The sequence below is a fragment of the Telopea speciosissima genome, chromosome 2 (genome assembly GCF_018873765.1).
Source record: "Telopea speciosissima isolate NSW1024214 ecotype Mountain lineage chromosome 2, Tspe_v1, whole genome shotgun sequence".
NCBI lineage: Eukaryota > Viridiplantae > Streptophyta > Magnoliopsida > Proteales > Proteaceae > Telopea > Telopea speciosissima.
Genome location: NC_057917.1, coordinates 49,145,870 through 49,161,812, shown reverse-complemented (window position 1 = coordinate 49,161,812; position 15,943 = coordinate 49,145,870). Strand labels below are relative to the sequence as shown.

Genomic DNA, 15,943 nt, shown 5'->3' with positions numbered 1-15,943 from the left:
TACACTTTGATGTTGTGAGAAGGGAAATGCCAGCTGCGGAACTTGTTGTCACTGCTGCGGTAGACAAGAACAGGGGAGGAGGTGGTCGATAAAGAGAACGAGAGAGAGCTAGGGTTTCCATTGTTCTTCGCTTCCTAGGATACTAATGGGGCTCGACGGGTTATGTTTTATGAGGGAGCTAGGGTGTCTATTGTTCTTCGCTTCCTAGGAGACGAATGGGGCTCGATGGGTTATGTTTTTTGTTTGGTGGTAAATTCCATCAATGCCCCTAATTCACTCAAGTCCACCGTTTTTCACTGAAAATTTGGAAGAATCAATTCTAAAATGTGAGAAACACCATTTTGGTGTTTCTCAAAAGCTTGCCAGAATCTATTATATCACCCGGTCCGTTTCAAAAAATCACAGAAACGGACCGGACAACCCATACATAATCTGTTTCAATTCTGCCCCCAGAATAAAAAAAAACACCAGAATCCATTTTTTGGAAGGTTACCATACAGATCCTTAGAAACCCATCAAGTTCCCACTTTTTATTCTTTTTTACTATGTTCTTTCTTCCAGTAGCCTATCAATATGTACAATTTGCATCAAAATTTTACTATGGTGCTGCAATGAGCCATCATAGGACTCCGTGCATCTTTTAATGGGTTGGTATGCTGCATTCAGCTAAATTCCAATCTGGAAACAGCCTCTCTGCGAAAGCAGGGGTAAGGCTGCGTACATTATGACCCTCCCCAGATCCTGCAGGCGGGAGCCTCGTGCACTGGGTACGCCCTTTACTATGCCCTTCACAGGGATGTGAAAATCTTTGGTGTTTATATTTTTTGAGGGGGAGAGGGGAGGAGGGGGGCTGCTTAGGAAACAGATTCAGAAAATTTTGTAGTTCGTAAATTCTGGTTTTAATCTTTCTTTTAACATGATTTGCAGGTGGAAAACTATGCAATAGCTTAGTGCTATTTTCTTTGGCTGTAGAAGTAAAAGAACTGAAAGATTTTGCTACACAATTTGTGAATTCAATTTTCTTGACCCTTTAAGGATGTGGTTTTCAGGTTCCAGCACAGAGAGCTATTGCATTACAGGTCCTTGGTACAGTGCTTGATAAGGCTCTGTGCAACTTGCAACAGAGTCAAGTTGGGTGTAACATGAGTACTGACAATAATATTGAGAAGAATGTTGACTGGAAGGCTGTTTTGGCTTTTGTTCTTGGCCCAGAACCTGAGCTTGTTTTATCACTGAGGTAAATCATAACTGAAAGCTTCTTTTCCTGATGATAGCTTGTTGATCCGATCAGCTGATTGTTCCAAAACCATTGAATCTCCACTGATTGCAATTAATGGAAGAGATAATGTGACTGAGTAGAATCCCCTTCAGATTGGTGTTTTGTATAGTACCTAAGAAAAAAAATATTGATCTTTATCCTGTCCTTCCTGTTGTAGTCCTTTGTTTGGGGAAATAATTATCTATTTTTTCATTTGCTTACAAAGGTTGAAGAGTGAAAATGCTAGTTAGTGCAGTCTATACACAAGTTTACACACAAGAGAATTAAAGCCAACAGAAGAAAATATGGTGGGGAAAAGGATAGAACTGATTAGGGTTTGAAGATATTGAAAAGGAAAGAGAGAGTACAAAATATGACACTGTTCTGAACAGTAACCCAGAATAGTAGATTAGAAGAAAAGAAATAGAAATAGAGGAGGAAGACGAAATGATAGAGAGAAAGAAGAAGAAAATGGATAATGTAGGGTGTGGGGGGGGGGGGGAGGGGAGAGAGAGAGAGAGAGATATCACAACCTTCTAGTTGGCCTAATGTAAGACTTGAATACCAGTCCCAAAAAACCCACAAAAGCTCAAATTGGAACAGAACCAGGATTAGAAACTTTAAGGTTCAGGCCAAACCAATCAACTGATGGACACCTCCTTTAGATCGAAGGTAGATAATGACAAGGAGAGGCTATCTTCAAAATTCGGGTCACTTCTGATGGCTTGATGTGAAGTTATCAAGGTTTCACCAAAATAGAGGTTAGAGGAAAACCTTCCAAAACAGGCTGATGGTGCTCTCTGTAGTAGCCGAGTGTAAGACTTGGTGTAGGGAGCTTGATCTGCAGGTTTGGATCAATTCTGAGGGTGGGATATAGAGATGGATGGCTAGGAATGAAATAGAAAGTATTGAGGCTATGGGGGTTGCAGGCAGTGGAAGAGGATGGGAATGGAGATCGAGTGGAGGTGATGAGGGGATGGATGTGTCCTCCAAAAATCAGCCTAAGTTGATGGCTGGTTGGAGAGTTATGGCCTCCTCAAGTGCAGCTTCAAATCTGGAAACACAGGCAGCAAGGAGAACTTGAAATCTGCAGCAGAGACTCAGCAGCAGGTCCACTCGATAGAACAGCAAGCATAAACAACAGCAGTGATTGAGGGTGTCTTCAATCTCGAACAATGAACTCCAGCAACAGCAGCAGCAGTCTGGGAATCGAGCAGGGTAGGGAGAAGAGGGAAAAGAAGATAGAAGAAGAAAGAGGGTAGGGGGAATGGGCCTCTCACCCTGGTTCTCTCACCCACAGCTATCTCTGCTGTTGCAGCATAGGAGGAGCTCCCATACACGATGGCTAAAGTGGCTTCAATATTCTTTTTTCTCTAATTTGACTTTTCATTAAAAACTGATGCCTTTTAATAGGCAGAATTACAATAGAGTTTCCAAAAATAAATTAAACTAAAATAGAAACTTAATAAGATAGAAACTACTAAATCCAATCTAAAGAGAAGTTGACTAAAATAAAATTATTTGGCTTTATACTTCAGCCACAAATTAGAAACTAAAAATTATGGAAACTTCTAAATTAGAAACTACTTAATTGCACCAATCCTAGTTGACTGGTCAAAGGAGAATCTTCTCAAAATCCTGGGACATATTTGACTTTGACACTGTTCACGTGAACAGTGATGTGAACAATGTTTTAGTCTTCAACTTGGATCTTCTAGCCCGGGAAGGGGCCTGGCCTGGTCCATCTCTGGCCCATAAAGGGACCCATAAAGGGGCCTGGTCCGATGGACCTTCTTGTGTCTCTTTCTCTGGCCAGATTCTACTTCATGGCCACACTTAAAGCTCTCCAATTCTATTCCATTCAATCTTGTATATCTGGAGGGCTGAACACATGTGATGTAGATCAAAACATGAAGAAGAAAAGACCAAAACACTGTTCACGTGAGCAGTGTCACAGTCCATATTTGCCTTGTGTGGGAATGCCTTTTAGAAGATCTTATGGGCCCATTGGAGATATCAAGTGGAGAAAGCTTCTATCCTTAAGCTGCCATAGTTTAGGTTCTATTTTCAGTTTTAGAAAGTGTACATTATTTCATTGCAATAGAATCAGAGAATCTTAGGTAGTTTCTAATTTCAGTTTGTTACAATTTTGTTTTGTTCTCTACAATAGGAGTTTCTATTTTTGATGTATGGCAACTGGATTTTATAGGAAGTTTCTATTTTGGTTGTAAGCTACTTGGTTGCAACCCGTTCTATTTTGTATCCCATATTATAAATAAAGGGAAGAGGGCAGCCTAGCCCATGATTTTGGAGTTTAAAAACAAAAAAGAAGAAAGCTTTGGTTTGGAAGCTGTGAGATGCAGTTACGGTGAGAGACACTAGAGGGAGATAGTCTATATCCTTTCCTATTTCTTCTTCTTCTTCTTTTCTTTTGTTCTTCAAGTGTTATTCTGTCCAGTGATATTTCAGTGGTTCCCCATCACTGTCACAAGTTATTAACAGGTATAGTCTGTGTAGCAAAGTACACTACACAGAACCAGAACCGAGAATGAGAGAAGAGATGAAAAGAAGAAGATGGGAAGAGAAGAGAACTGTCGAACTTGACAGTCTCCCTCACCTTGTTTATATTTATACTAAAGGATTACATTAAGAGAGGGAATTCCTAATCATGTTAGGATTCTAAATTACAATAGGAAAAGAGAAATAAAATAAGAAACAGAACTAGGTCTAGACGTAGTAACTCAAACTAGGACTAGGAAACTAAGACATAAACCTAAACTAAGAGAGACACATGGGGAGGAGAGGAATCTTGACAATCGCGATATCCTTTTGTCCTCATTGACTCGGTATACTTCAACAGTTTATCCTTATTTTTGATGAATGGATGGCTAAATATTACTGTTCTTTAATCTCCAGTTCAAATAGTACTTGCGATAGGTCTGTTTTGACAGTATTGTCACTTAAAATTTCAGTCTTTGATTCCAGACCAATCCAAGTTTTAAGTATGTTATTCCCCTCCCTTGTTGTTACCTTCGATCCAGGTCTGGAATCCATCAGACTGCTGGATTGAAGGCTGCAATAGTTTTCCTTCACTTTTTAATTCTGTTCCAATCTGTTTCTCTTAATCCATCCAGTAGGTGTTTCTGAAGTTTTGGCTCACAAAAAACCCTTAAGGACCTCCCTTCGATTGTGTTAACAAGCCCATCTATTGGTCAGTTCTTTGTAGGAGACACCAATGCGATGTGGCACGAGATGATGATCTGTATTAAGAGGGTTGCCAAAGATGTGCTGGGGGTAGCGAAGGGTAGTTGTCAGGCCCCTCGGGAGATTTGGTGGTGGAACGAGGAGGTCCAAGCAGTTATTAAGAGTTTCAGACAAAGAAAGTGTGTTTTAAGACTTGGCAAAGGACTAAGGAAACAGAGGATAAAAAGAAGTATAATGATGCCATAAACGAAGCTAGGAAGATCGTGGGGGTTGCTAGGGCTAAGAAATATGAGGATCTCTATATCAACCTAAACACAAAGAGGGGGGAAAGCTATTTATAAGATAGCTAAGACGAGAGAAAGGAAGTGTAGAGATTTTGACCAAGTGAGGTGTATCAAGGGTGATGATGGAAGAGTATTGGTAAGAGATGAAGACATTGTGAAGAGGTAGGATGAGTATATTTGTGAACTACTAAATGGAGATAGGTCGAACAGATATCACCCAGATAATTACACTTTTCAACAAGACACCACATGACATAGATATGTACGAAAGGTTAGTGTGGTGGAAGTTAAAGAAGCCTTAAGAAAGATGAAAAAAGGTCAAGACACCAGGCCCAAATGAGATCCCAATAGAAGCTTGGAAATCCCTAGGAAGTTGTGGGGTTTTTTGGTTAACCAGTCTGTTTAACAAGATTATGAGCACAAAGAAGATGCCAGATGAATGGAGGAGAAGCATTGTAGTCCCGGTCTACAAAAATAAAGGTGATATCCAAAGTTGCAATAACTATAGAAGCATAATAAAGCTAATGAGTCACACTATGAAACTTTGGGAGAAGGTTATTGGAGTCCGTTTGAGAAGAGAGACTCATATCTCGATTAACCAATTTGGCTTTATGCCAGGTAGATCCACAACAGAAGCTATCTACTAATTGAGGAGGCTCATGGAAAGATATAGAGATAGCAAGAAGGATCTCCATATGGTCTTTATCAACCTGGAAAACGCCAATGATCGAGTCCCTAGAGATATAATCCAACATGTTCTAGTAAAGAGAGGGGTGTCAAGTAAAAATGTGGATGTCATTAAAGATATGTATGAGGGTGTGGTAACTAGTGTGAAATCTGTGGGAAGTCAAGGCAAGGAATTCTCAATTACGATTGGATTACATCAAGGTTCAGCCTTAAGTCCTTACCTCTTTGCACTTATCATGGACGATATAACCAAGAACATTCAAGACGAGGTCCCATGGTGTATGCTCTTTATCAGTGATATTATTTTGGTGGATGAGACAAAAGAAGGGATTAACTCTAAGTTAGAGCCTTGGAGGTCAACCTTGGAAACAAGAGGCTTTAAGATTAGTAGAACGAAGTCGGAATATATGAGGTGTAATTTTAGTCACACTATGATGGATACTGATATGGTGCGAATTGAGGAAAGAGAAATACCACAAAGTGATTATTTTAGATATCTGGGGTCAATCATAAATAAAGAAGGTGACATAGAGGATGATGTTTCACAGAGAATTGAAGTGGGATGGATGAAGTGGAGATGTGCGTCCGGAGTGTTGTGTGACTGACATATCCCTTTAAAGTGTAAAGGAAATTCTATAGGACTGTTGTTCGACCGCCATGATGTATGGGGCAGAATGTTGGGCAGTTAAGAAGTGTCATATTGATAAGCTTTGTGTAGTAGAGATGAGGATGTTAAGATGGATGTGTGGAAAAACAAGGAAGGATCAAGTAAGGAATGAACATATAAGGGGAGACTTGGGAGTTGCGCAGATCAATGACAAGCTCCGTGAGAGTCGTTTAAGGTGGTATGGTCATATTCTACAGAGGCTTACGGACGCCCTTGTAAGGAGTGATATGATTCCAGTTAAAGGAGCTAAAAGAGCTAGGGGCAGATCTAAAATGACCATAGGAAAGGTGGTGAGGAAGGACATGCATAGTCTAGGTCTTGTTCCAAGTATGACCTCAAACAGAGCCAATTGGAGGACAAGGATCGATGTCGCAGACCCTATTTAGCTGAGATTCTTCCGATGTGCTGGGCTGTGCCTCTTTACTCTTACCATCTTTCATTTTTTTTTATTTTTTTTGGATCCATGTAGCTGACCTCATTAAGTTGGGATGAGGCTGTTTGTTGTTGTTTGGTCACTGCATAGGGCATGTGTTCCCCTTGCTTTAGATGTTGTGTTACAAGAATAACAAGTCTTGGCTACTAAGTAGTTTACAAAATAGCAACTCTAAAAAAAAATGCAATATTCTAGAAAGAAGATCTAGTCGCTAAAACACAAAAAGGAAAGAAACAGGAATAGTAACTATTAGGTTGCTATTGACTAACAACTAAAACCCATTTCAAAAAATAGAAACGAAACTAGTCATAGATTTATTAGCATATTCAGCAACCTTCTAGATGAAGCAATCTTTTAGATAATCTCCTCTCCACACAAATCACACTTGGTCCAAGCAAATCTTCATTCAATCTTCTAGAATATCCTCCCTGAAATTCTACTCCAAATTTCTAGAACAAACAATAAACACCAAAATAGAAACCAACTACTGTATTCGTATAGGACTCAAATCCCTAATATTTGGGCCTATAGGATTGTCCCATTACAATAGTAAACCCAAAAATATTAAGCCCATAGCCCATATAACCAATTTGGCACTGAAATTAAACCTAACTTGAACAAAATTTGAACCATAGGTTCAGTTGGACCCAATAAACTAAACCAAACCGAATACAACAGGCCTCTTCTTGCTGGAATTCTGCATCACACCTCCAGAAACACCTCGCCGCTGCTCTGTTGCATGCTGCTGCCCCTTCCCCTTGCCATTTCCTCTCTTTGCTTCCCTCACTGGCCACAACTCTTGTACCCCCACCCTCTGCTCCGTCCCTTCCCCATGTTCTCTCTGTCCTCTTCCCCGCAACTCCCATACCCCCACTCTTTGTTCCGTCCCCCACCGCCGCCTCTTCTCCCCTCTCCCTCACCATTCTGCTTCTCCCTCCCTGCCCCTCTACATCCCCTTTCCTCTGCCCACCTCTTCATTCCCGCCCCTCCCCATCCTCTCCATATGTCTCTCACCCTCCCCGCCTCTGCATATCCTCCTTTCTCTCTCCTCCCTCCTTGCCTCCCTGCTTCTCCCTCCCTCACCTGTCTCTCTCTCTCTCCAGCTGCTCCCACCCTGACTTTCACCTCAGCCGCTACCTCTGCCCCCACCCTCCTCCCCACCCCCGCTCTCTGCTCCCTCCAGCACCTCCTCCCCCACTCTATCTTTCTCTCCCCACCGCTACTCCTGCAGCCCCTTCCTGCCACTTTGTTTCTTACTCTTCCCCTGCTCTGTCTGCTCCTCTTCTCTCTCCCGTCTTACTCTCTACATTTCTCTCCCCCTCTATGTGAGTACTTTGGCATTCTCCCTTGGCTTCTTCGTGAATGGACGAACAAATCCCTCAACAGCGATAGAGTGCACTTCCTTAAATAAACAAAGAATGAACCTAGTACCAGACCAAGATATCAGTGATCAAGTTTACTACCACAAACTCGATCTCAATTCAGGCGATGAAGCGGTCTGAGTCACGCTCCCTCGAGAACCAACCCATGTAACCTGAACTTGTTCTTTGAATGGTTTGTTCAGTACTTCTGCATGGCATCAGTAGGGGTGACATAGAACACCAGTTGGTCGTGGAAATTGGTCAAGATGATTACAATTAATCTGGCAATGCAATTGAAGGTGAGTGCATAAGTCCAGAGGTCACGGTTCTGTACTGATGAGCTCTGACACCGATGTTGACAATTCATTTGCGAACTGGTTGGCAACCAGGGTCAATAGATAATGGAGTCCCGCTAAAACACACCAGAGAATCAAATAGGAGGTATCCCAAGCATAATATTTATGAAATATGATGTACCTCAAACATAACATTGAAACATAAGGTACCCTAAACATAATTTTTGAAATGTGAGGTACCCCAAGTATATTTTCTCAAAACGTTAGGTACCCCAGATGTAATTTACCCTAATAAAAATATGTTATGTGAGAAATTGAACAGCGAAGGGATGGACTGGATGTCAAATGTAAACCATGAAAGTAATAATCAGGCTAAGAAAACAAACCTGAAACAGCCTGTCTATTGACTGGGCATGGTTTGAATGTGTTGGAGAGGATACGTGCAGGAAGCCGCATTCTGGGTTCAGAATTGCCATCTCTGCTGCTAAGATGTCTCCAAGCATAGCTGATCTCTCTCTCGCTAACAAATTTGTGTGGTGCAACACACATGGTCTTTGCTTGTAGATTTATGAAGTCCATTTTTTAAAGAAAGTTTCCAAGTGGGAAAGTTAAAATTTATTTGTTTCTTTGCATCTTAAGTTGTAAGTAAATAATTTTCTTGCTTGTATCATCAAGTCCAAGCGTTTTTAGGCAACAAAGCTATATTTTTTGATACACATTCTAACTTTGTATCAGTATTTATGTAAAGCTGCTATTCTACTGGTGACAAACCTCACACATTTTACCACCTTTTTGCCATGTTACAACGATACTGTGAACTGTATAATCAAAGCAACCATGTAGCCTTCTTTGTAAAAGGATAGGTACTTTGGCGCTATGTTTTCTTGGTGGGTATTTGGAATGTTTATGAGGGAAGGAATACAATGTTTAGAGGTTGGGTGGGAGTGAAAAGTGATTCAGACAAGACGTTCATATGACCTTAGAGGATTTCATGGGATTCCTGTTGACTATATTGTTAGTCTTTGGTTTGATAATGCTTTGTGATCGTGTCGTTAACCGGTCAAAAATAAATCCCTAAATTAATCTAGCAAGTAGCAAGTAAGGGGTCGATCTACGGGGAACTGGAAGGCTAAATTACTAAGATTATTAGTTGAAAGTGATGAAAATTAAATTACAATAAATCTGATTTTAAACTACAAACGAAATGAACAAATCTAAGCTAACAACGATATGCAAATACGGGAGAAGACTATCTTTAGGGTTCGAATCCCCAATGGGTTACTATTCAATTCGGTTGCATGCTTTGGTTTATTATAACCACAGGCCTAATAATACCACAGAATGTAGGGTTCCTCTTAGGTATGGACTATCAGTTAGATTTTAGGTTGAGAAGGTAAGAAGAGAGAAGGAAGAAGTTGGAGGAGGAAGAAGATGGCAAGAGAAGAGAGAAGAGAGAAGAGAGAAGAGAGAAGAGAATATTTTAGGTTGTAATCATCGATTGTGTTGGAGAGGCTTCTCCATACACCTATATTAATTCAATCATAACAAATAGAGAATTACATCCACCTCCCTAGGGAGGTACAAGGGAAATAAAGAAGAAAAAACAGTATTAAATAATAAGGTAACTAGTAATGGGACTAGTTCCTAAACTACCCCTATTACACGACTTCGAACACTATCTTGACCAGTACTATCGTCCTTCGCTTATAGGGCTTGGCACGCTTAGTTCGTTTAGCTATAATCCATCATCGGTACAACCACATAAGAACAAAATACCATTGCTTGAATGAAAAATAATGAATCACAGAAACAAAATTTTCCAAGTAAATACATCTATTAAAATTATCCAAATAGGGATGGGGTCTCAACATCAAGCAATCAAGAATGCAAACCAGAATTTCCAATAGCAAACTCCATTAGTTCATCTACACCTAAAGATAGAGGGAACTTAGCCAATCATGATGCTAAAAGACAAAGGGTAGCAATGGTGACGACGATTTATGGAGATGAAGCTGCTAGAACGGTGATCCTCCTCCCCTTGCCGAACCCAAGATCCAAAAACAAAAAAACAAAAGAAGAAAGAGGAAAAATAGAGAGAAGAAGAAGAGAAATAGAGCACGGTTTTTTTTTGCTTTTGAATGAATCTGTCCGTGTTTTATATTTGCTGTTTAAAAAAAAGAAATTAATAATAAAAAAAGAAAAAGAGAACGTGAGAGATGGAAGAATGTAGTGTTTGTGAGGGAGTGAGAGAAGTTAGGAACGTTAGGAGATGGGAGATTAGGTGGGAGATAGAAATAAAATAAATAAAGATATGGGGAGAGGTTAAGCACGTAGAAGGGAATTAGGGATATGGGAGTTAGTTAGGTATTAGATGTGGGAAGGTGAGGTGGCGTGAGAGAAAAGAAAGGAATGAGAGAGAGAGAGAGTGTGGCCGATTGGGATATGGAGAGAAGAGAGAGGGCAACAAGGCTGGCGTGTGGAGGAGAGCTCTCCTTCTTGGTAGCTTGCTAGAAAAGAGGAAAGAAAATAAAATAAAATAAAAATCCAACCAATCCCTAACAAATTAGAGTCCTAACTAAGGAATTAGGAGGATAAAATAGGTTTTAGGAAAGTGGAAACCGTGGAAGAATTTGAGAAAAGATGGGAGAGAAGTAGGGATTGAGAACCTTGTGGGGTTTAAATAAAATAAAATAATAAAAAAAAGGAAAGTGAATGGGAGAAAGAAGAAAAAGAAAAATAAATAAATAAATAAAATACATGGAAGAGAGAAAATAGGAGAGGAAATAAAATAAGAGAATAAAATAGAAGAGAGAAAATAGGGGAGGAAATTCGTCCAACAATGAAGGAGGGGCCCACTTGTATTATGCCAGTGAATCTTCCTTGGTTCTGGGCTTGGGCTTGCATTTCAAATCATTTTCTGGCCCATTATTCTTTTCTGACCCAAAAGAACAATCGCATGAATAGAATCCGAAACCGATGCGTACTTTTAATGCAACACGTCCATCTTGCTCAGAATTCAGCCCTCTTTGTAACCATGAAAAGAAACTGGACCATTTTACGTGTAAATTAGAAGATATGATGCCTGATAGTCTAGAATAGCATGAAATCGCATAAAATACCCCTGTACCCTGAAAAAGACAGAAAATACCCAAGGTAGCTCTATTCTAAGCAGATAAAAATGCAGAATTAAATGGAATAATTTCACACATAAATGTGCTCATCAAATACCACACTTAGATTTTGCTAGTCCTCGAGCAAAAAGAAAATAAAGAAAACAAAAAAAACCTAACTCACTTTCGTAGGAATCACGGTTGCACTTAGCATGTGCAACAAGCCTTTAAACCCCTAGGTTACCCCTTAGTGGACGAGTTTTGTCTCGTGAGTGTTTGCAGGGAATATACATACAAAATTCATGATTGCAAGTTTAAATTTTGACAATGGGTAAGAAGCACACACCAACTCCGAAACTAAGATGCCCTACTTAAGATCAAGAAGACAAAGGTACCCCCACACTTGAGCTCTTATTACCCAGTATTGATTCTAGCAACAGGTACACATCTTAATTAGGGAATCTCCCCATATCTTCCAAACACTTTCTTTCTTAAGGTAAGACCACTTATGACGTCGAGGCACCAAGGACTTTAGGCTTCGGAGCATTTTTGACCATACAATTGTACAAAGGCAATGACATTTCTTTTTCTTTTTTTTCTTTTTTTTATTATTTTTTTATTTTTTAATCAAGCAATGAACTCCATTTGTTACTCCACTACTGTTCCTCAAATGTCATGCAGGGTCACTACACAAGACACCTGAGCTACTTGGTAGCTTTGTTTCTTACATATATCCACAAGGATAGTGATGTTAGAGTTCTTTTTCAGAGGTTTCACCCCAAGGAATGTTGATCAAGTCACCTCGGTTCCTGAGGCAGAGTGCTTTGTCTAGCTCCAAGGAATTCAACTCTTACTTTTATTTATTTCGTTTTTTTTTTTTTATTTTTTTATTTTTATGTCACGCCAAAACTAAACTTGTTCTCAGCTTCTAACCAAAAGCTCAAAGAAACACAAGACAACTAAGTGGTCTGTCCCTTCGACAATATGGGGCTCTTATTGTCTGAGTCAAAACCCACCTTAGGATACATACTAGCTACTGTCCTCTCAACAGGGTTTTCATTACTTCAGATTAAGGTTACTAAGTCTCTCTCTCCCGTGTTTCGCATCAAAGTAACAGAGAGACATGTAAAACTTACCAAAGGCTAAAAAATAAAAATCTGTCAATCGGTCTCAGAGACCCCCCCCCCACACTTAAAGTATGCAGTGTCCTCAATGCATGCAGAAGAATAAAAACAGGGATAAGGGAAGGAGTGTACTAGAAATCAGCAATATACGGCAGAACAGTGCATCCAACAATCAGTGGGTTGCCTCCCATAGAGCGCTAAGTTTAGAGTCTTCAGCCAGACTCAGATTGACTCATGGAGGGTCAAGGATCAAATCATACCAAGGAGCCGGTTTAGAAGAAGGTTGGGGAGATGTAGCCAAAGGGGGGAGCGGCTCAAACCTAACTGTCCAAGGTGGCCGTCCTAAAGAGGGTGAGGAATCTAGCAAAGTATGCACCTGTTTAGTGTATGCCTCAGACTCATCTCCAAGCATCACATAGTGCTGTAAAGGGTCATCAATAAGCATGTGAGAGGTGTGATCAGCCACAACTTCGTCTAATAAATCCAACGCAAAACACTCTTCCTCTCGAATGGAACCTAAGGATGCATTGAAGATGTTAAGCCTAAGCTTCTTATTCCCAAAAGAGATGTCCATGGCACCTTCACGATCTACAATTTATGCAAGCATTCGCAGTAGCTAAGAAGGGGCGCCCTAAAATGATAGGGGGAAGCTTGACTGTGGTGGCTGTATCCATATCCAGAATAAGGAAGTCCACAGGAAAGTACAATTCTTCCACCTTCACTAAAACATCTTCTAACAACCCACGAGGTGTTTTGATTGAACGATCAGCCAACTGAAGGATAACCTTAGTGGGTTTCAAATCTCCTAAACCAAATCTGTCATAGACTGAACTAGGCAAAATATTCACACTAGCCCCTAAATCAAGTAGTGCCCTACTTATGGAAAGATCTCCAATGATGCAAGAAATAAGAGGCGCACCTGGGTCCTTAAGCTTAGGGGGTAGGTGGCTGGAAATTACCGAACTAACCTGTTCAGTTAAATGGACGGTCTTAGGGATTTGAGTTCTCAACTTACGCTTTTGGGTGCAGAGGTCTTTCAAAAACTTAGGGTAAGTAGGAACTTGCTTGATAGCATCCAAGAGGGGGAGATTGATGCGAACTTGTTGGAACAAGTTGATCATTTCTTGCATCTTTTCACCCTGTTTACCCTAAAGGGGGTAAGATGGTGTTTGAAGGGCTTGGGGAAAAGGGACCTTTGGAATGTAAGAATCAGGTGATGGTCCCTCCACAATAGGAATGTGCAGTCCCTTCCTTGGGAACTGATGAATGGGTTTCACAGGTGGTGTTTCAGTAATGGAATCATGTGTGTCTACATCACCACCGGATTTCTCTCGGGTTGACTCAGCCTCTCCCTGACCTTGAGAACTAGTGGGCAGCGTCCCATTAGTGGCTAAGGGTGCATCAGGTTTTTCCACCCTTGTGCCGCTCCGTAGGACTGTGACCGACTGGACTAGCTCTTTCCCTCGACCCGTTTGACTATTTGGGTTACCTATTGGCTGACTTGGCAATTGGCCAGCCTCCCTCCTACTTATAGCATCGGTTAACTTACCCAGTTGGTTCTCTAGCTTATTAATGGACTGAGTATGTGAGTGAAGCAGTTGTGTGTTCTACTCGAGTCCACTTAATGCTTTTAGCACCTTTTCCTCAAAGGATTCATTCTGTTGGGGTTGAGGATATGGTGGCTGTCCACCCATATAGGCATTGGTTTGAACATTAAATGGTGGCCTATATGGTGGGTTTGGAGGGTTATTAGGTACTGAGTTTCTCCATGAAAAGTTTGGGTGGTTTCGCCATCCCGGGTTATAAGTATTGGAAAAGGGATCATTACCCAGTGTAGGGAAACTTTGAGCCGTTTGCACCTGTTCCTGAACAAACTCAGGGTACTGTGCAGCCGAAGGGCAGTTCGTCACATAGTGACTAGGGCTAGCACATAGGGCACAGGCTTCAATCTGATTGGGTGGAGGGAAACTCATTGGGAAAGGGGACATAGGATGTTGTCCTACAGACATCAGATAGTCCAATTTTTTAGACAGCATGTCAACCTTAGTAGTCATCTTTACAGTTGGGTTGATCTCATAGAGACCACCCTTCTTTGGTTGCGCTGTGTGTGGAATCTCAGTCCGAGAGGCCGAAGCATGATGTTGGGAATTCTCACTAAGGGTTTCAAACAGATACCATGCTTCCGTCTCATTCTTGTGCATAAATGTTCCACCACAAGAGGAGTCTACCATCTGCCTATATCGGTCATGGAGGCCATCATAAAAGCACTGGACTAATTGCCATTTTGGGACAGTGTGGTGGGGGCACTTCCTAAGTAATTCCTTGAGTCTCTCCCACGCTTCATGAAATTGTTTGCCCTCTAATTGGGAGAAACTAGTAATGGCTCTTCTAAGGCTATTAGTCCGGCCAATGGGGAAGAATTTTTCCAGAAATTCCTGCTGCATTCCCGCCCATGTAAAAATCCTAACCGAATCTAGGGAATGAAGCCAGTGTTTGGCTTTGTCCTTTAAGGAAAATGGGAACAGAAGCAACTTTAGGGCATCTTCAGGGAGGTTTTGGAATTTGACTGTAGAGCACACCTCTAAGAACTCATCAAGATGCTTGTAAGGCTCCTCATTAGCAAGTCCATAATAGGATGGTAACATCTGTATGATGGTTGACTTGATCTCATATTGAGCAGCCTGAATGGCAGGCAACTGAATACAAGATGCAGGGGTATAGGCAGTTGGAGTGAAGTGCCCACTCAGCGGCCTTCCTGGCTGGTTTTCGTCACCCATTTTATTATTATTATCCTTAGGTCTAGCCACAGATCGCTCTATTTCTAAGTCAAGGGCAGTCAGGTTGGGGTGCAAAGAACGCCGACCATGCATAAAACAAAACACAGGTTGAACGTGCTAATTAAACAGAAATTAAAACTAAAAATTAAAATGTGATAACTAATAAAAACAATTAATAAAAATAAAAATCAGAACTAAAAAGTAGAAAAAAAAAAAACTAATTTAAAACTAACGAAAATACGTACCTGGTGTTGGCGGTTGCGCAATTCCACGTGCTACCCCCGATGAACGGTTATACATATGATCTTAAGGGGTTGGGGGAATTAAAATTAAACCTAAACACCCAATTTAATGCTGAAATAAAAAAAAAATTTACATAGAATAACCCTAATTACATAAAGTCTAGGAATTGAAAGTAAACCAAACGGACAGCTTGTCCTTACTCGATCTACTCGGCTTCCTGCACAAACAAAGAGAATGTTAGGTATACTAAAATTGACCTAATAAAGAGATTAAAAATAAAAATAAAAATTCTGGAATTATAAAATTAAATCTAAAACAAAGTAACACAAAACAACTCAATCAATCTTAGCAACCGTGCTTCGGTGCCCTGGCAACAACGCCAAAATTTGATCGTGTCGTTAACCGGTCAAAAATAAAATCCTAAATTAATCTAGCAAGTAGCAAGTAAGGGGTCGATCTACGGGGAACTAGAAGGCTAAATTACTAAGATTATTAGTTG

The 15,943-nt window shown here is 40.7% G+C and overlaps 1 protein-coding gene and 1 non-coding gene across 2 annotated transcripts in view; both read left to right on the top strand.

Moving 5' to 3' along the window:
* The window catches only part of LOC122652370 (transcriptional elongation regulator MINIYO), a 55,535-nt gene that overhangs the window by 20,925 nt on the left and 18,667 nt on the right, over positions 1 to 15,943 (top strand). The window contains exon 5 of the mRNA XM_043846083.1: positions 1,050 to 1,237. Within this exon, the coding sequence (XP_043702018.1) occupies positions 1,050 to 1,237 (188 nt within the window). The remainder of the gene's footprint in view (positions 1 to 1,049; positions 1,238 to 15,943) is intronic.
* On the top strand, positions 14,714 to 14,820 carry LOC122653371. Its single transcript, XR_006331802.1, has one exon. It is a non-coding gene; the product is annotated as a small nucleolar RNA R71 (small nucleolar RNA).